Below are 21,602 nucleotides of genomic sequence, written 5' to 3'. Positions count from 1 at the left end.
TGTGCCTGCCAAAAAAAAGGAAACACAATTCTGAGTTGGAATAATAGACATATAGCATGCAGAACAAATGCATTGATATTGTGGACCATTTAGATTACATCCAGAATGTCCCGTTCAGCTATGAGTATCACTCTTAGTAAATTCTAAGTAGAAAACTAACCAACTGGAGCTCATGACCTAGACAAAGTTACTTCAGAATGAGGAATAGTCTGGAGGAAAATGGTGTTTGGCTTGAAAGAGAGAAGACTTGAGGGGGAGAAAGAGCAGGCAAATTATTGCCTTCACCTACATGAAGGGTTGCCATGTGGAAAAGTTAAAAGGCTTAAGAGGCAGAACATGAGCCAATGACTCAGAGTCACAGGTATGTAAAGTGGTTCATACAAGAACTTTCTAACTGTTGTTAAACACCAGAATGAGCCACTCAGTGAATGTTCCCACTGGCTGCAGGAGTCTGTGGCAGCTGAGGCACAGTGCTGCCACACCCTCAGCTACCTCTAAGTTCCATGTCCAAACTGGTATTTCCTTACTCACACGGATGCGGCTGGTGTTGAAACCAACCCTACAGCTTTTCACAGAGCAAGGGCCTAAGCCATAAGGCATAAGTGAAATGTACAGTGCTTGGTACAATATGTACCTGGTACATAGTATGTATTTTATAAATGTTAGTTATACAGTGTGACAAGGTACTCTATAAGTTCCTTTCCAATTTTTAATACTTCCTAAATACATTAAAATCACTGTAATTAACTGTTAATCCTGATGGTCAGCCTCAGTAATATACTTAAAGGTAGAAATGACAAAATTAATCTTCAAAGCCAGAGTGGATGGACATGATTTGGGAAACCATCCAGAACAGAAGCAGTCACTTATATAGACATGTAAAAACCACAAAAACAAAAACTAAACGTATTCAAACAAGTCATATCCCCTCTGGTATACGTGGCCTGCTTTCTGGAAGGAAGGTATTTTAAAAAGGAGACTCAAACTGGGCTACTTCACCCACTCAGAGCAAATTAGATTATTACAATTAGTTTACTCACCCATGCCTGCCAACTACCCACCATAACTGAAAACTTACTTTTTGCGTGCCAGCAGCCTGGACATTCTGCCATGTTGCTACAGGTTCTGTAGCTACGTGCCACTCTGGGTAACTTTTCGTGAGTAACTTCACAAAGGTAGACTTTCCCACAGCTGCAATGCAAACAGCATGTATTGGGACACTTCCCAAATCAGGGCTGAAGGAAAAGGTGGCTATTAAATTCTGCCCAGCTCAAGTTTTTCCAATTTCAAAACTCAGCAGTGGCCCTACCACTGTCAGACTGACAATGGGTCAGGCCATCCTAACCAGAGTCACCATAATGAATGCAGGCAACAGGGAGGGAAAACACCCCTAACATTTGATTTGAAATTTTACTGTCCCAACCTCCCAGAAGCAAAGAGTATTTAACAACAGTAAAAAATATAATAGACTGTCAAAAGAAGATGAAATCTTGAACCACAGCCCTATTTATTCTGTGACAGAATAAAAATTGCAAGTTTTTCAGAATAGATTATGACCCTCATTCATTCAACAAATCTGATCAATGCTCAGGACTGTCTGACACTGGGGATATAATGATAAACACAGGGGGGACTTTGCCCTCACAGAAATTGTATGGAGACAGATATAGGACAAACACTCAACAAACTAATAACAAATTGTAGAAAGTGCTAGAAAAGAAAAATGCAGGACAACTCTAATATAGCTCAGGAGGTCAGAGAAGGCTCCTCTGAAAAATATCTGAGGTCAAACCTGAAAGATAAGAGTTAGCCAGCACAGGGGCAGAGGAATGGTAATCTAGGCAGAGCAGCATGAACAAAGGCTGGGGAAAGAGAAAGAACTAGGCACATAGTAAGACAGAAGAGGAGAAGCCTCGAAGAAGCCAGTGCAGCACTAGTGTGGTCAAGTGAGGGAGAAGTGTGACTCCAGGTGTATGTGGAAAGGTAGGAAGGCAGGTTGGGAGGAGGTCATGCTGGGCCTTCTAGCCACAGTGAGAAGTTTGAATCTATTCTAAGGGCAATGGGAAGTCGGTGATGATGGGTTTCAAACAGGAAAATGACAAATTTCCATCTCATTTTTAAAAGATCACTCTGCCAGCTGTGTAAGAATGGACTAATATGGAAGTAGATAGATCAGTTAGAAGGCAACAGTAGCTTGAACCAAGGTGATGGGAGAGGTGTAGAAAGTAGCAGATGCTTTGAGAAACACTTTGGAGATTAAATCAACTTAGTACCACAACATTCAAGTTATCTTTTCTCATTTACACCGATGTCTGGCCCATACCCTCCTGAGCTCCAGATTTCACTACACAAGAGCCCTCCAGACATTTCTACTTGGATGTCCCCAAAACACCTCAAAGTCAGTATATTTCCTAAATGAACTCATCATCTTTCCCACCAAACTGACTGCTTTCCTATCCCACACCTAAAGGTATGACAACACCATCCACTCACTGTCAGAACTTCCTCTCCTGCCAAACCTCAAGTGGCCACCAAGTGCTTTTATTCCTACCTTTTAAGTTTCCATCTGCCCTTTACATTCTAGTCCCACCTCCTGCTCAAGACCAGGCTGTCCTCATCTCGTGCCTCTCCAACTCTGGCCTTGCCCTCTTCAATTCATTATTCATACTGCAGCCACGGTGAACACAAAATAACACTGCTTAAAACTCTCTGACAGCTCCATATTGCCTTCGTGACAAAATCCAACCCCACAGCATGGCCTGTGAGACACATCATGATCTAGCCCTGCACACCCCTCTCTGGCCTCAGCTTCCCTTCAGGCATCTGAGCTCCTTCTGGACCAAACTCCTTACAACTCCACTCACGCCACGTTCTCTGCTGCAAATGTGACTGTTCATATGCGTTCCTATTTCCTGGTACACTTCCTCTCCTCAGCTGGCTAACTCCAACTCAGTCTGCAAGAATCTGCTTAGATGTATATACCTCCTGTGTGAAGCCTTTCCAGACCCTGACACCTCTAAACTGAATTAGCCAATCCTCCTTTTGCTTGGCCTGGCATTCTATCACTACCGTTGTAATTGTATTGCTCCAGGTAGAAGATGGGGCTCCTTCAGGGCAGGAACCAAAGCCCAGCCTAATTACCTGACCGAATGAATAAAACACTTAATACATTATTCACTTTTGTTCCCTCTGAAACCCACATTTGTTAAAAATCAAAAGTAAACCTTACGAGTGCTTTTGAAACTCAATCTCCCCTATTGGAGTTGATCTTTCTCAAGTGAGTCCTACCCTTAAGAGAAATACAATTGGAACCAAAAGAGAGGAAGGCACCCTTCCAGTCAATTTTATCTGCCACTCATGATTACTGATCAGAAGTGAAGAGATGTCTCAGCAAAAGAGCCTACACATCCAATATGTGACATTTATTACACATCACTCCAACTCCTCTCGGAACACACAGGGTGAGAACAAACAACATGAGTCTATGCATTCTGCACAGTCATGCTCATCTCTAGTCCCACCACCACTTATGAGCACTTGTGCACACTGCTCAGCCTCTGCTCTTCCCACACCTCAGTGAATTAATGCCTTCCCCTGCTCTTCTAGGCCTGTGTGTAATCCTCTCCTCTAAGCCTAAGGTCCCACCTGTTCCATAAGTTCAGGACTTCTCTAACACACTAAATTCCTACCATACTGGGCAGTTGAATCAAACAAGAAATATCTATTAACTAGTAACTACCTAAAATAAGTTTAGCATCTAATTGTTTTGATTCTTTCATGCATCTCGGTTTTGGTTTCCTAACAGGATCTGAATCTCTGGGGTTGGGCCCCAGGAATGCACATTTTTATCTTTCTTGTTTTTTAATCCTCACCCGAGGATATTTTTCTATTTATCTTCAGATAGAATGGGAGGGAGGGAAGGTGGGGGGGGGAGAGAGAGAGAGAGAGAGAGACAGAGAGAGAGAGAGAGAGAGAAATAGCGATGTGAGAGACACATCAACTGCTTGCCTCCCTGACAACCCTGACCAGGGCTGGAGACCGAACCACAACCAAGGCATATGCCCCTTACCAGAACTGAATCCATGACTCTTTCGTTCTTGGGCCCACGATCTAACCACTGAGCCAAACCGGCCAGGACAGGAATGCACATTTTTTAAGTATGCCCCCAAGGGATCCTGATACATAATTACTTTTAAGAATGTGTTCTAGAACAGTCTGATAAAAATCAACAGAGGTAGTTTATTAAAAATTTAGGTTCCAAAACTACATACTAGACTACTAAATAAAACCCTCTGTGCTTGTCATAGAGTACCTAAGAATGGCAGGAATTACAAATTGGTTGAGTTTGCATATTATCAAGATAGCTGCCTGCCCTGAGTAGCCCCTAGTTTAAAATATCCGGCAAAGATGATAAATATTTAGATCACAAGTTGTTGATTAAGTCTAAAACATGGTCCCTGATATCAGCTGAAAAGCTATTTTAATTGTTATGAAAATAATTGTTAGCTGAGTGATACTAAATGATTGTTAGAATTATTTAAAATTTAAAAAAAATTAAAAACAATTACATAAGAAACTACTGCATATAGAAATAAAGGGCCTTTGCCCAGATGGTGTGGCTCAGTGATTAAGCATAGGACCCACGTAATAAGAGACTGCCAGTTCGATTCCCAGTCAGGGCACATGCCCAAGTTGTAAGCCAAATCCCCAGTGGGGGGCATGCAGAAGGCAGCCAATGGATGTTCTCTCTCATCGATGTTTCTCTCTCTCTCTCCCTCTCACTTCCTCTCTCTCTGAAATCAACCAAAAAAATAAATAAATTTTTTTTTAAAGAAAGAAAGGGCCCTGCGGGTTAGGGAGTGCCAACTTTACCTCTGAGATCAGACACTATTAGTTCATTTAAGAGCAGTCAAGATTCTCAGAAACCGACTCAGGCCATTTAAACACACAAAACCCAGAATGCCAACAAATTAGATGTAATGGGAAATACACGGGTCCAATTACTGGAACAATCACACCACGACAACATCTCCACCCTGCACCTCACTCCCCATTCCAAAGATTCTGGAAAGCCAGTTGAGTACTCAGAAGCCAGCTTCAGCAAAGAATGACAGTAAGTGGTGGTGGACCCCTAAGAGTTGTGTCTTCCATGTTGCTATAGGCTTGGAGAACCTGGGTCATTTACCACAGGGCACTAGTTTTTAAACTTCATTGTAATGGAACTCAGCTGTGCCAGGTACCACCTACCAATATGGAATAATTAATTTAAAAAAAATAATTCAAAGTTATATGTTTATATTAAAACCAGACACAGTATAACTATTTTTGGTGCTGTGACAACCAATCCTAGTAGTTTTTCCTTCTGGCTTGTGTTTTGATTTTTTTTTTTTTAAGATACATGTTTTTAAGTGTTTCCAGGGGCTTCCCAGTGGTGTTTCCGGTGGTGTGGGCTGGCTCTCCACTGCCACACTGGCCTGCTGCTAGTGACCAGAACACTCATGTCCACTGAAAGCCACTCTTCTTCATGCAACACTGGGCAAACTGACAAATTCCTCCCTTTGTTTGGTCTCTGTGCAGCGCGCCAGCCTCTCATGATATCATTACCACAACTTAGTTATGTCCCAGCTTAACAGTTAGCTTTCAAAATACTTTTTAATATCACGAAATTTGGGAGGTATCAGATCTCAGCATCAAACCTTCCCTCAGGGCCTTGGCTATCCTTAAACTTTATTCTAAGTGCCATGACTTGAAAAGGGGTGGGAGCTACTTTCTTAGAGTACATTACTTCAACATGTTGATTTTTATTAGCACCAGGATTGTCATTCCACAAGCTGGACCAAATAGTTCTATTGTGAATGTTCATCTTATGCCTAAGTCACAGTTTTTTTCCTCCCACAAACTTTTCTATAAACATTGCCTACTAATACTACATTATGCTAAAATCTAGTAGTAAGATAGTATCTTATGCAATACCCAAAATAATGTATTATTTTAAACTTAATACTGTTGTATTTCATGGGAGACTCTTAAATATATCATCAACTCCAAGCATTTTCTTCTCCAAAACAAAATGAAAAAACATGGGAAAAAATCCATTTCTTAAACCTTCTACCAAAAAGCAAATGGCAATAAATATAAAACTGTCTATCTTTAAACAAAAAATCTTCAAAGAAAATAAAAGTCTTTACTTCAGGAACTTCATTTGATGCTGCATTCATTCACTCACTCATTCAACCAAGAGATGTAGCTACTAAGCGGTAGGTACTGTAACTAAAACGATGAACTAGGCTGAGACCCTGCCCTTAAGAAACTTATATTCCAATCCTGAATCTAAGCACCCAGGATCACAGAAGCTCTGAGCCTCCAGGCATTCTGGGAAAACTTTCAAAAATCACTCAGTAGGATTAAAAGAAACTTAGTACATTTTTGCCCTGATTCCTTTTATTTTCTTTTCATGGGAAACTATGTTTACAAAAAAAGCAGCTCCTCACAGCTTCCAAATACAACCCAAAATCTTCCATTCTGCCTGAGACCTGGATGATCAGGACTGCCCTCCTCCCCTACTTTGCCCACCAGCTGATTCATCCTTTCACAGCCGCCTTCTCCTGCTACTGTCTCCAGCTCCTTCACCTCTAGGCAGAGTTAATTACTGCCTGTTCTGGTTTACGAAGTTATTACGCTGTAATTATTTGTTGACTCATCACTCTCTCCAGCTAGACTGGGAGCTCACTTTTTGAACAGACTCACCTTATTCTCTTGACACCCTGAGTATCTAGCCAGGTACAAAGAATGGAGATGGATGGATCGAATGTGGTGAATCACAGAAACAGACTCCAATTTACAATGTTTGGAGTAAGTAAGTCTTTTTTCCCTAGGATTCTCTGCCCAATTGTTTATACTCAATAAAAGTTAAAGATGTGCCCTGGCCAGTTTAGCTCAGCAGTTAGAGCGTCGGCCTGTGGACCAAAGAGTTGCGGATTCGATTCCGGTCAAGGGCACGTACCTTGGTTGTGGTTCGGTCACTGGTCCTGGTTGGGGTCGTTTGGGAGGTAACCAGTCGATGTGTCTCTCTCACATCAATGTTTCTCTCTCTCTTTCTCCCTGCCACCCTCCCTCCCACCCTATTTGAAGACAATGGGGGGAGAAAAAGTTAAAGAGGCATATTGGTGATCTTAAATCATTAATCATGAATGCCAGAGGAAAGATGTCATTAGGGAAGCTCTCCAGTGCTTTATGTACAAGTTTCTAGACTGGAAAAGTATAAAACAGTTTCCTCTTTTCTGGTGGGATCTTTAAAATCAAAGTAAGAATAGTCTGAGATGACTCACTGACAATATTTCAAATAGCACTCCTCTCTTCAGTTTAGGTTTGTAATCATAAAATAACTGGTTTTGGAAGGCGATGCTATACTTGATGGATGAATACATTTAAAAAGATAGGCTAGGTATTTTATTTTTTAGATCTTAAGGGATTCTAGGTATCAAGACTTTTCATTTTCTTTCTTATTTATTTATTTATTTATTTATTTATTTATTTAATCCTCACCCAAGGATATGTTGTTGTTGTTGTTTCTTTATTGATTTTAGAGAGACAGGAAGGGACAGAGAGAAACATCGATGAAAGAGAACATCGACTGGCTGCCTCATGCATGTCCCCCACTGGGGATTTGGCCCACAACCTAGGCATGTGCCCTGACTGGGAATCGAACCAGCGACCTCTTGGTGAATGAGTTGATGCTCAACCACCAAGCCATACCAGCCGGGCCGAAGGATATGTTTTTATTGATTTTTTAGAGAGGGGAATGGAGAGAGAGAAACATCGGTCAGTTGCGTCCCATACATGCCCTGAACAGGAGTCAAACCCACAACCTTTTGGTGTATGGGACAACGCACCAAGTGAGCCACTGAGCCAGGGCTCAAGCTTTTCACTTTCAATTACATATGGTATAAGGTTTCACAACTCATGCTACATGCCATTAGTTGTTACTTCACTGATCCATTTCCATTACACATGCTACTGTCTATACCTGCAGGATCAGAATAACAAGACTTAGAGCAGTAGGACTACAAGAAAAGTCTCTCTAAAGAGATGTAACTTCGCCCTGGCCGGTTTGGCTCAGCGGTTAGAGCGTCGGCCTGCGGTCTGGAGAGACCCGGGTTGGGTTCCCGCTGAGGGCCCATGCCTCGGTTGCAGTTTGTCTCTTGTCCCCAGTCCTGATTGGGTCGTGTGGGTGGCGACCATTCGGTGTGACCCTTTCACGTCGATGTTTCTTTCTCTCTCTCTCTTTCTCTCTCTCTCTCCCTCCCACTCTATCTGAACAAAATATCAAAAAAAAAAAAAAAAAAGAGATGTAACTTCATTTTTGGGCACTCTTATTTTGATTTGTTTAAAGATGCCACCTGTGATTAGAGAACCAAAATAACTCTTGAATTGATTGTATTAGCAGTTTAAAATACTTCCTTTGTGGGTACCAATGACTAACTTCCATATGGATATCACAGCATAGGATTCAAGCATCTGGTAAACATTGAATGAGTACAATGAGTCAGAGAGGGGCTTAGGTGCTGGTGACACAAATATGATTAAGATACTAAGTGGCCAACCCAGGGAAGATGTTGAATGTGCAAACAATCTCAACAGGGCTCAAGTGCTACAGCAGTTGTGGGTACAGAATGTTATCAGGGCACACAGAGGAGGTAGTGACTAATTCTGTCTGGGGCGAGTCATCAGTGTGTGTGGGGGGTGATGAAGAGTAATGGGAGATATAACCAGAGAGAGCCAGATTAAAGAACCCCAGTCAGCTTCTCATTAGTCACACTGTCCTTGGGCAACTGAATTCACTTCCAAAGTTTCAACAACTACCCCATGTCATCAACTTCCATATATGAAATCTCAGCTCCCATCTCTCTCTTGACTCCAGGCACATAATCTAATCTATGTCAGAACACCTATCTCTACGTCTCAGAGGCATCTTATATAAAATACATCTCTCTTACATCCCCAGACTTCCTCTTCCTTTATTCCCATCCTCAGTTTTCAGAGCCAGTGTCCAAATTGTAAACCTCATTGTCATTTTCTATGCCTCCTTATCCCTCACCTCCAAGTGGCCATCAAGTCCTATCAATCTAGTTCCAAAATCTCTCTCAAACCATCACTTCTTCTCTGTCCTTCCATCCCTTCTGTGCAGACCTGCATTTTTACCTCCTTCCAACTACTACAGTAGCCACAGAATGAATCTATTTACTCCAAATTGTTTTTATTTATTCATTCAACAAACTGGATGCATAGCGTTCCGGGTACTGCAGGAAATAAGACATGCAAAGAGAGTGCCTGCTTTATGGACCTTTCTTCCTATTTCCTCATTATACCCAAATTTCTTTTTAAAACTAATCTGGTCACAGCACACACTGGCTTCAAGTTTTCAGTAGCCTCTCACTGACTAAAAAAGAAACTCCTAGCACGGCTCACAATGCTGTTCAACATCTGGTAAATCCTACCCTTCCAACCTCTTGTTCTGCCATCCTCTCAGGCCCTTTAAACTCCAGGCACATCCAGCTACTTCCCTGTTATTAAAACTGCATGTTTCTTCAGGCTTTGCTTTAGCAAATGTTACTTCCTGTGCTGGAACACTCTTTCCTCTTCTCCCCCTTGGGAATTCCTACTCCAGAGATTCCAAGTTTCCATGCCCAAACACAGCACTCATCACGTGGTATATAAATCATGTTTAGAAGTCTGCTTCTTCCACGTGGCTGTGAGCTCCTTAAAGGACAGGAGTTGTATCACACATAAGTCCACCTTCATCGTAGACAATCAGTGACCCTTGGTTGCATGAGAAAGCAAGGAAGAAGCATAGAAGTCTGGGAAGGTTAAGAAGCAAAGGTCAGGAAGATTGGGAAAGGCAGCTCATACCTCACCTGATGGCCTGTCCAAAGTACTTATTTTGTGAAGTACTTTGTACCTCTCTGGGCTCTAAGGACCAAGCTTCCTTTGGAGGCATGCTTCTCAAGGTACAGGACAGAACATCTTTGAATAACACTACCAGGCTGGTAGCAGCAGGACCCTCCCTTCCCATTCCTCTCCATGTTTCTGATTTGGCTGGAGAAATACACACAGCCATGGGGACTGGTCTCACTATTTTTAAAAATATGTTTTTATTGATTTTTTTTAGAGAGGGAGAGACATCTGTTGGCTGCCTCCTGCATGCCCCTTACTGGGGATAGAGCCAAAAACCTGGGCATGTGCCCTGACCAGGAATGAAACCAGCAGCCTACTGGGGTATAGGAGACAACCAAGTGAGCCACACTGGCCAGCGCAGGACTGGTCTCACTTTAAATTCATGACCACTAGGTCCTCGTGGGTCCTTAAATTCTACATTTCTGTCCAGAAATTCTACATTTCTCCCTTTCCCTCACTCAAATCAGTCCTCATACTTGCCATGTTCCCCATTATTCGAAATAAACTGTGCTCCCAGCTAAGACCAAACTTACTCCACTTGGTCCATTCCTTCTTGTTCACTAACATCACTCTAGCAATTCTATCCTCTCTCCTGTTTCACCATTTTTCTCCCTCTCTACTACACCATTTCTAATTTATTTTACAAAAATAAAAAAAGTAAAAACAACCATCTCAAACCCTCTTCCCATTTTAGTTACCACCACTGTCTTCCCTTTCTAAGAAAACTTCTAAACAGCTGCTTAACATACTGTCTTCAATTCCTTACCTCCTATTCTCCTTGAACCTATGCCAATCAGACTTTCACCAGTATTGCCCCTAAAATTGTTCAAGTTCACCAAAGAGCTCCATTAAAGAGCATCACACAGTTGATCATTCCCTCCCCCAAACAGGTTCCTTACTTGGCTTCCAGGATATCATTCTCTTTTGGTTTTTCAGTGGTCATTCTTTCTCAGTCTATTTTGCTTTTTCCTTTCCATCTCCCCAATCTCTTTAACATTTGTGCACCCCAAGTCTTAGTCCTTTCTATCAATATACATAGTCTCCTGGCTTTAAATACCATCTACATTTATAACTCCAGTCCAGGGAGACTCTGAACTTTGGGCTCATATATCCAACTGCCTTAGATATCTAATAACCATATAAAAACTAGCATGCCTAAATTCAAAATCTTGAAACCACTCCCTGCCCAAATATGTTCTTCCCATTTAAGAAAATCATAACTCCACCTGTCAAGTTACTCAGGCCAAAATGATTGGAGTCATCACTGACCCCTCTCTTTATCTCACTCCACATCTATCTGTTAACAAATCTAGTTAATCCTACTTTTAAAATGTAACTAAAATCCACCCTGGCCGGTTTGGCTCAGCAGTTAGAGTGTTGGCCCTCAGACCAGAGTCATGGGTTCGATTCCGGTCAAGGGCACGTACCTTGGTTGCGGTTTGGTCCACAGCCCAGGTTGGGGTCATGCAGGAGGCAACCAATCGATGTCTCTCTCTGTCTCTCTGTCTGTCTCTCCCCCACCCCCTTCCACTCTATCTGAAAATAAATGGAAAAATATCCTCGGGTAAGGACTTAAAAAAAAAAAAGTAACTAAAATCCAATCACTTCTCACTACCTCCTCTATTACCACACTAATCCAACTCCCTGAAACTGATGAGTTGCAATAACCTCCTGACACTTTCTACCTTCAACATATCTGCCAGAGTGATCATGTAATAATTTAAGTCAAATCATATTACTTGACTGCTCAAACCTTCTAATGGCTTCCCATCTCAATGAGAGTAAAAATACATCATGAGCCCTGGCCAGTTTGGGTCAGTGGTGAGAGTGTCGGTCTGCGAACCAGAGAGTCCTGGGTTCAGTCCCACTAAGGGCATGTACCTCGGTTGCAGTCTGTCCCTGGCCCCAGTTGGGGTCATGCGGGTGGCAACCAGATGTGTCTCTCTCACGTCGATGTTTCTCTCTCTTTTTGTCTTTCTCCCTCTCTCCCTCCTGCTCTATCTGAAGATAAATGCAAAAAACAAAAAACAAAAAACAAAAAAACACATCATGAACTACAAGGCCTATATACAACCTGGCCACACTGTACCTTCTAACCTTATCTCCCCACAACTCTCCCTCTAGCTCACTCCATTCCACCCACAATAGCTTCCCTCCAGTTCCCTGAACACACTGTCCACTTCAGGCCTTTGCACTTAGCCTTCTCTCTGCCTGAAAGATTCTTCTCCCAGTTATCCACATGGTTTACTCCCTCATCTTCTTCAGGTTTTTGCTCAAATGTCACCTTTGCAGTCTTGACTATCTTAATTACCCTATTTAAAACTGCAACTCCCCTCAATCTTTCATCCCTGAATTTTCTTCATTACACTCATTACTACCTAACTTTAATTTACGTTGCTTAACTTAATATTGTTTATTGTTTCTCTCTCCCTACTTGAGATCTATGAGAGCAGAGATATTTATTTGTTCTGTTCATTGCTGTATATCCTCAGGGCCAAGAACAGTACTGGCATGGGGACATGGCTCAAAGGGTTATTTGTTGAATGAATAAAATGAGAAATTCTCAGTTTACTGCTAGTATGTCTACAACACTCAACACTGCTAATCCCCTTTTAGAGCTCAGTACCTTAGCTGGTAAAAGTATCAAGTCAGAATTTACTAACATTAAATTGAAATTGAGAGTTTGCTTTCATTCTGTTTTAAATTACTTTTCATTTAAGATACTGGGTTTCTGTTTGCTCTTGTAACAGTTTTTAACTTAGTACAAGTTTTTTTTTTTTTTAATCTTCACCCGAGGACATTTTTCCATATTTTGTTCAGATAGAGTGGGAGAGAGAGAGAGAAACATCAATGTGAAAGGGACACATCGAGTGGTTGCCACCCGCACGACCCAACCAGGGCCGGGGACAAACTGCAACCGAGGTACGTGCCCTTAGCGGAACCGAACCCGGGTCTCTGTGGACCGCAGGTGGACGCTCTAATCGCTGAGCCAAACCGGTTAGGGCAACTTAGTATGTTTTTAAGTTTAAAAAGTGTTTCTTCTAAGAAAAATGTTAATAAATTATAGTGGGACTAGCAAAGAAACATGACAAAAATAGTTTGTGATATCTGAATGACTTAAGTTTAAGAAGGACTCTCTTAGGGTAGAGTTGCCAGATAAAATATAGGACATCCAGTTATAGATAAATAATGAATGATATTTTTAGTGTATGCCCCAAATATTGCATGGCACACAAATGAACTAAGAAATTACTCATCTGAAATTCTATTTTAAATGGGCATTTCTCCTCCTCCCCCCAAATCTGGCAACACTCTACTAGGAGATCAAAGAAATTACACCAAGCTCCTTGTAGCTTCTATTTAGATCTACCCGTACAAGCTAGTTGAACTCTTGTCCTATCTACAGACTGAGTGGCTGTTATGTCCCTGTGGGAGGGGACTGAGGAATGATGCTCTAAAAATCAGAGGCTCAGGTCCACAGTGCATTTTGGGCGTGGAATGGTCCTCAGAACTAGCAGCCCCGCCACTTTAGACCGGGGGAGTAAGAAGGGCGGAGGGAGTAGGGGAGGGGTTCCGGGCCCAACTCCCTTTCCCGGCTTCTCAGGCACCTGCTTAGCAGAGGCCAAGGCTTGGCAGCCCCTTTCCGGCCCTTACCAATGTTGCCTTCGATGGAGAGCCTTCGGGGCCCGAGCCTCGCGTGCAGAACCTTGGAGAGGGGCACGCCCTCGAGCAGGCTCTGAGCCATAGAACTGGAAGATGCTCGCAGCTGCCTTAGAAAGCGCCTGCCTACGGCCATCCTACCCACGATCCACGCAACAAGCACTTCCGCCGAGAGCACTTCCGTTCCCAGTACGGCCGTCCCAGCGCTTCGGCGCACCCCTGACGTCAAGAGATCGCCAGGCAGGAAGTGGGTGGGATTGAGCTGACTGAGAGGGTGGGGCCAAAGGGACCTCTGTTCTCGCGATGTTAGTAGAGAAGAATGTGCTAGAGAAAAGTTAAGTTTGGGGTGCGGGAAAGTTTGTCGATAAGAAGGCGTCTTTGCTCATTGGAAAATAACATTTTAAAAGAGACAACAATTCCATCGCCTTTGCATTTTTGTATGACTTTAAAATAATTTTCATAACAAAGACCAATAAAAAACAGTGATTTTAAACGAGATTTTCCCCCCCACGTGTTTGTTGCCTGGTTTTTATTCTAAAAGGGGGTGAAATTGGACGGTTTTAAGTAGGAAAATGAGGCAATCTGTTCATTTACACAAATTAACTTTTTCCCATTCCCTGTAACGCGGCAGCACAATGCTGGCACGTTATTGAATAAATCAACAAATGAGTTCAATTACACCCCACCTCTTACTTTGTCTCTTGAATAAATAAACGTTTGCTCAACCGATTTGCATAGGAGCCAAAAATCCCATTAAATGGGTGGAGGCTCGGGTGTGACTGGAACTGGTTTAAACTTGATAGATTGGGTTCCGTGGGCTGGCTTTGTCCGGCTACACCCAAAGGTCTCACCGACCTCGGATTTATGACAAGTTGTCAGGGGGTGCTTCCACCTTCCACGCTTAACCGCAAGAGTCAACAGGCATACCCGCATTCGGGCAGCACTCTCAGAGGTGGGAGCTTTTGGGAAGCAGCGACTTGCTTGCAAGAGGGTGGAGAGGGAGTCTGTTGCTGGGACACCTGTCTTGAAGCTGTTTGCATAGTAAGCACAGGTCCTTTTTCCTATATTGATGTTTATATATCATGGTTGAAGCGACGTTTGTATATTAAACACTTTGCTTTTTAAAAAAAATAGATTGTAAATTTATTTAGGATAACATGAGTGGAGCACTAATGGGTATTGGAACAGCTAAAGTCTGTTTCATCACCTACTCCCCTGGCCACCTCTGTGTAAAAATACTACTTACATTTCTTTATCTAGGTAAACTCAGACTTGGAAACTATTCACCCAAAAAAGTTTGAAAGGCTCTCTGGACCCCCAAGATCTCGCTGCTTCATTGCTCTCAGGGTCTCTGTGAAGGAAGTTGTAAGCAGGTTTATGTGTGGACAGGCGACTGACCTGCTCCAGAAGTTATTATTTTTTAAAACTTTAGCTCTGGCCGGTTTGGCTCAGCGGTTAGAGCATCAGCCTGCTGTCCAGAGAGAGCAGGGTTTGGTTCCTGCTAAGGGCCCGTACCCTGGTTGCAGTTTGTCCCTGGCCCTGAATGGATGGTGTGGGTGGCAACCACTCGATGTGTCCCTTTCACGTCAATGTTTCTCTCTCTCTGTTCCTCTCTCTCCCTCCCACTCTATCTGAACAAAAAATGGAAAAATGTCCTCGAGTGAAGGAAAAAAAAAAAAAAAACTTTAATGAAGTAGCTCAGTGGTTGAGCGTCAACCCATGCACCAAGAGGTCATCAGTTTGATTCCCAGTCAGGGCTCATGCCCAGGTTGTGGGCCAAATCTCCAGTGCGGTCCATGCAGGAGGCAGCCAATCCATGTTCTCTCTCTCTCCAAAATCAATAAAGAAAAAAAAAAAACTTTAGTGAAGTATAGTATATAGTGAAGAAAAGAGCATGTGTTGTAAGTATACAGTTTAATGAAAATTTTCACAAAACTGAACACATCCCTGTTACCTGGATTCAGATCAAGAAATAGAGCATTACCAGCATTCCCAGAATCCATTTCTTATGCCAGTTACTACCCCCCAAAGGTAACTAATAGCCTGAGTTCTAACAGCAGACATTAGTTTAGCCTGTTCTTTGTATACATGAAATTTCATTCAACATAATATCTGTGAGATTTCTATATTATATATGTAGTTGTTGCTCATTCATTCTCATTGCTGTGTAGTATTTCACTGTATCACTCTACCACAATGTATTTTATCCATTCTACTATTTTTTTTTTTTATCCTCACCTGAGGACATTTTTCCACTTTTTGTTCAGATAGAGTGGGAGGGAGAGAGAAAGAGAGAAAGATCAACGTGAAAGGGACACATTGAGTGGTTGCCACCCGCACGACCCAACCAAGGCCGGGGACAAACTGCAACCGAGGTACATGCCCTTAGCGGGAGCCGAACCCTGGTCTCTCTGGACCACAGGGGCTTGCTCTAACCACTGAGCAAAACTGGCCAGGCTCCATTGTACTATTTTTTTTTTTTCCTCATTCGAGGACATTTTTCCATTTTTTGTACAGACAGAGTGGGAGGGAGAGAGAGGAAGAGAGAGAGAGGGAAACATCGATGTGAAAGGGACACATCGAGTGGCTGCCACCCACACGACCAACCAGGGCCGGGGACAAACTGCAACCAAGGTACATGCCCTTAGCGGGAACCGAACCCGGGTCTCTCCGGACTGCAGGTGGACGCTCTAACCGCTGAGCCAAACCGGCCAGGGCTCCATTCTACTATTGATGGACATTTGAGAGTTTCTAGAGTTGGGCTATTATGAACAGCATTGCTATGAATAATCTTTTTTTTGTTTTTTTTTATCCTCACCCAGGGACATTTTTCCATTTTTTGTTCAGGTAGAGTGGGAGGGAGAGAGAGAGAGAAACATTGATGTCAAAGGAACACATCGAGTGGCTGTCACCCGCACGACCAACCGGGGCCGGGGACAAACTGCAACCGAGATACGTGCCCTTAGCGGGAACCGAACCCAGGTGTCTCAGGACCACAGGCCAACGCTCTAACCGCTGAGCCAAACTGGCCAGGGCTGAATATTCTTGAATATGTGTTTTGGTAAAGTATGCAATTCTCTTGGGTAGATACTTATGAGTATAACTGTGGTATGATAGGCCATTTGTATGATCAGCTTTAGTAAATATTCCTAACTAGTAAACAGTTCCACAGTGTTTGTACAGTCAACACTGCTACCAGCAATGGGTGAGTGCACGCTCTGATTGTTCCACATTCTTACCAACAGTTGGTATTTTTTTTTCACTCTGCTTATTAAATTTTTATTTTGTATTTTCCTGATGACTAATGAAGTAAAACACCTTTTCATATGTTTATTGGCCACTTCAGTCACCTCTGTTGTGAAGGACCTGTTCAAGTCCTGTGCCCATTTTTCTACTGGTTGTCTGTCTTTTACTTATTGTTAGTGTTCATTATGTATTTTGCATATGAGACCTTTGTGACTATTTCTCTCTGTTTCTTGCTTCTAAAAGCTTTCAATTTTTTTGATGTATGGTGTAAAGAAACTAAAATATCTTTTTGCCTGTCAGTGATCTCAATATTAGCGATGATTCTTCTTTTTTAATGTTTATCCTCACCCAAGGACATTTTCCCATTTTTTGTTCAGATAGAGCAGGAGGGAGAGAGAGGAAGAGAGAGAGAGAAACATTGACGTGAAAGAGACACATGGAGTGGCTGCCTCCCGCACAACCCCAACCAGGGCCGGGGACAAAGCGCAACCGAAGGACGTGCCCTTGACCGAAATCGAACCTGTGATTCATTGGTCCGCAGACCAATGCTCTAACTGTTGAGGCAAACCGGCCAGGGCTCCTCTTTATTTTTTGTATTCTTGTTTTATTCTCTTATACCATGCATAAAAATTCAATTATCTTTCTTGGTCTTAATTTCAAATTCCCAGAAGAGAGAATCTGATTGACCCAGCTGTGCCCAAAAGATAGGGTCTCATGGAACAAACATGAGTGTTAGGTCCCCACTCCTGTGCTTGAAGAAGGAAGGTGATTAAAGGGATCATTGTGAGCAAGGAAGATACTAAAAAAGGTGGTGATCAGTTCCTCCTAGAAGAAGTAAAGAGCCCTGGCCTGTTTGGCTCAGCAGTTGAGTGTCGGCCTGTGGATCAGAGAGGTCTGGGTTCTGTTCCCGCTAGGGGCACATACCACAAAGAAGAAGGAGAAGGAGAAGGAGAAGGAGAAGGAGAAGGAGAAGGAGAAGGAGAAGGAGAAGGAGAAGGAGAAGGAGAAGGAGAAAAGAGAGTGTTTTCATCCCACCTCAGGTGTTGGCCAGAGGACAGAAAATAGTGCCATGTTGGTGAGCAGAATTATGTCCCACTTGCCTGGAGGAAATGAGGCCACTTCCTGTCCCTGGGAGATTGTCAGATATCTGCTAGAGCTTATGAGTAAGAGCTGATAGCCCTACATGAACTGTAGCCGTTCAGTATTCATCCCTTCAATATTTACTGAGCATCTACCATGTACCATGTATCTGCTTAGTCCTTGGAGTGCAGCTCTGAAGGAATTACTACCTTCAAATGTTTTTAAGTGCTATTGTAACAAAAAAAATACAGACTCATTTTACAAAAATGCTTCTGCAGCCATTAAAAATGGGGAGATAGATATACACAAATGTGACCCTGACTTTCTTTTGCTGCCTGGACATCTATCTGGTCAGTTATCTTCTCATCTACATCAAAGATATTCTTATGTGCTGGATTATGCTACCTCAAGTTGGTGAAGCTGGGAAATACGCTTCCAGAACCCCCTCCTGACTGGACTGTGAGTGAGAGCTGGCCAAAAGAGGATCTAGTGTGAGATTTGGAAGGCAGATGGGAGCCTCAGCAACTCCTCTAGGGAGATATCCGTTGTCAGATACTGTGCCAGACAGATGTTCCCATAGATAGATACAGCTAGTCCTCAAGGCTTCAGTGTCTCCTGTCTGATCACCCAACAATTCCCTCCAGACCTTCACTTCCCTGGCTCCTCTCACCTTTGGGTAGTCTCATTCCTAGTAACTCCCTTATTTCTGCAATGCATGGTGGCTCTGCTTTTCGGAATGAATTCTGGCTGACACACCTCATCATAAAGGGATGCAGAAGGGCAGTGGTTAAGAGTATGGGCTCCCGCCCTGGCCGGTTTGGCTCAGCGGTTAGAGCGTTGGCCTGCGGTCCGGAGAGACCCGGGTTCGGTTCCCGCTAAGGGCACGTACTTCGGTTGCAGTTTGTCCCCGGCCCTGGTCGGTCGTGTGGGTGGCAGCCACTCGATGTGTCCCTTTCACGTTGATGTTTCTCTCTCTCTCTCTCTCCCTCCCACTCTATCTGTACAAAAATTGCAAAAATGTCCTCGGGTGAGGATTAAAAAAAAAAAAAAAAAATTATAAAAAAAGAGTATGGGCTCTGAATTCAGATAGCCAGGGGTAAGGATTAAGAAAGATAATCGAGCCCTGGCCTGTTTGGCTCAGCAGTTAGAGTGTCAGCCTGCAGTCCAGAGAGAACTGGGTTCGGTTCCCACTAAGGGCACGTACCTCAGTTGCAGTTTGTCCCCTGCGGGTGGCAGCCACTTGATGTGTCCTTTTCACATTGATCTCTCTCTTTCTCTCTCTCTCTCTCTCTTTCTCTCTCTCTCTCTCTCTCTCTCCCTCCCACTCTATCTGAACAAAAAATGGAAAAAATGTCCTCGGGTGAAGGTAAAAAAAAAAAAAAGGGAAGATAATCGACAGGCAGCTTTTAACACAATGCATGCCACACAGCTACCACCCAATAGACACTATATAATAGGTAATGGCTCCTTCAGCTTGGCCCTCAGTGCCTGGGACCTAACTTCTATTTATCTTCAGTTGACTTTCTGTTGGATTTCCACTCTCCTCACGCCATTATAATCAATCCTCTGAAGAATTCTAGGGCAGCACTTCTTGAAGTGGGGCAAGACTGAATGGGGCAGGGAAGAGAATGACCAGCCAGCCTCCCCTTCTTCCCCCATAAGGAGATTCCAATGTGCCCTCTGTAGCAGGGAGTGTCAGTATCCCACATCTCCCTGTGTCCCTGTGAGCGTGCATGTGCCCTTCAGCCTCCTCCCTGTGCTCTCTCTCCCAACAGCCAGTGGCTGTGGCTCTCCTTTGCAGGACTGCCCTCAGCCTACTGGAGCCCTTTCCCTTCACAGAGGAAGGCCTAGGACTTTATGTCCAGGGTGCACCTTCGCTGACAGGTGGCTGTGAAAGCCCAGCCCATTGGGTGCAGGCAGAATTATACTCCGGAGCTCTCTGGGGATGAGGCTGAAGCAATGCCCAAGAGGTCCCTTGCTGGGCTTCCTCCCTTTTCCTGTTCTGCCTCTTCCTCTCTGCTCAGGGGTTCCCTTAGAGAGCTTCCTGAATAAATCACTTGCATGTGGATCTGCTCCTGGGAAATCCTTCCTAAGACATAAATCCTCTAGGGGGTTTTGAAAATGTGCCTCTCCCCCTCACCTCCAGAGGGAAAGGACAGAGGTGGCAGAGGAGGACTATCTGATGTTAAGGCCCTGCGCTTCCACTTGGTTCCACTGTCTCCAAACAAGTATTTCTGGGAAGGCTCATGGACTAGGTGGGATCTGCTCAGGAGTATCAAGGATGGGACTTGACTAGGTGGAGGGAGAGAAGGTACACCTGGCAGAAGTGAGGACCTAGTCCTGCCATTAACTTGCTGGATAATAGGATTAACTAGTAAACTAGCTATAAAATAGGAATGATACTAGGACCTGCTTCATAGGACTGTGATGAGGATTAAATGAGGAAATCCAGGTAAAGCTCTTAACCTAGTGCCTAACATATTATAAACACTCAGTTGATGTTAGCTGTTCTTGTTGTCTGGTATTTTCTCACAGTATTTGTGGGTGCTTCTGTTTCACCTCAAATCATTATCTTATATGTATATGTCTGTCTCCCCCTTTATTATTATTTTTTTTTATTTTTATTTTTTTAATCCTCACCTGAGGACACTTTTGCATTCATCTTCAGATAGATCAAGAGGGAGAGAGGGAGGAAGAGAGAGAGAGAAACATCAATGTGAGAGAGACATATCAACTGGCTGCCACCCACATGACCTCAACTGGGGCTGGGGACAAACTGCAACCGAGGTACATGCCCTTAGCGGGAACTGAACCCGGGTCTCTCTGGACTGCAGGCCAACACTCTAACTGCTGAGCCAAACCAGCCAGGGCTGTCTCCCCCTTTATGCAATGAGACCTTGATAGGTAAGATTCATCTTTGTCAGGTACATAAACTCCATGTGGGCTTACCCAGTAATTGTCAATTTATTTACCAATAATGCAGTAAATACTAGTGAGGTTAAACAGAATTGACCAAAGACAGAAAGTGGGGAGCAAGAGAGAGGGAGAGAAAGGAAGAGGAGGAGAAGGAGGAAGATGAGGACAAGGAGGAGGAGGAGGAAGAAGAAGAGGAGGAGGCAGAAGAGGAAAAGAGAGGGGTAGAAAAAATATTCTTCCTAAGCGTGCTACTTTCTTGATTAGTTTGGGGGCAAAATACAATCTAATCCTCAGTGACAAAGGACCTCATAGAGATGTTAAGCCCATTATAAGCTTTCTTTACCTAAGTTCAAATAACATTATACTTTTTGTTGCATTATGTCACCTAACACCTTATGTTCCTGTAAGTCTGTGTTTCTCTTTCTGTTTGTGTTCTCTGTGCACCACCCTCGAGTACAAGGACTCACATCTCTGAAAGCCCTTGTTTCTTACCCCCACCCCACAAGCCATCTAGCCCTCATTCTTAACTCGTGGTCAAGGAAAAGGAATCAAGATGGTGTAGTAGGAGTAATCACTTCAGAGTCTGCTACATTTGGATTTTAATCTTGGTTCTAGGTGATCTTCAACAAGTCCTTAACTTCTCTGAGCCTCAATTTCCTCGTCTGTAACATGGAGGTAATATTAATAGTACCTATCTCACAGGGTTATGTGTGGATTAGAAATAAGATGTGAAAAGCCCTTTGCAC

The 21,602-nt window shown here is 43.3% G+C and overlaps 1 protein-coding gene across 2 annotated transcripts in view; it reads right to left on the bottom strand.

Annotated features, from left to right (window-relative positions):
• The window catches only part of DGUOK (deoxyguanosine kinase), a 38,729-nt gene extending 24,948 nt beyond the window's left edge, over positions 1-13,781 (bottom strand). Inside the window, exons 1-2 of one of the 2 annotated variants that reach the window (XM_036263172.1) lie at positions 13,609-13,778; positions 1,079-1,191 (exon numbers count right to left, since the gene is read on the bottom strand). In XM_036263172.1, coding sequence (XP_036119065.1) covers positions 1,079-1,191; positions 13,609-13,750 — 255 coding nt within the window. In that variant the 5' untranslated portion in view covers positions 13,751-13,778. Of the gene's footprint in view, positions 1-1,078; positions 1,192-13,608 lie in introns of both variants that reach the window. The other variant, XM_036263173.1, reaches the window with a different exon arrangement.
• Between the last annotated feature and the right edge of the window lie 7,821 nt (positions 13,782-21,602).

Source organism: Molossus molossus, unplaced genomic scaffold (assembly GCF_014108415.1).
Source record: "Molossus molossus isolate mMolMol1 unplaced genomic scaffold, mMolMol1.p scaffold_m16_p_15, whole genome shotgun sequence".
NCBI lineage: Eukaryota > Metazoa > Chordata > Mammalia > Chiroptera > Molossidae > Molossus > Molossus molossus.
Note: the sequence above shows the minus strand (reverse complement) of the source record. Positions and strands in the feature narration are given on the sequence as shown.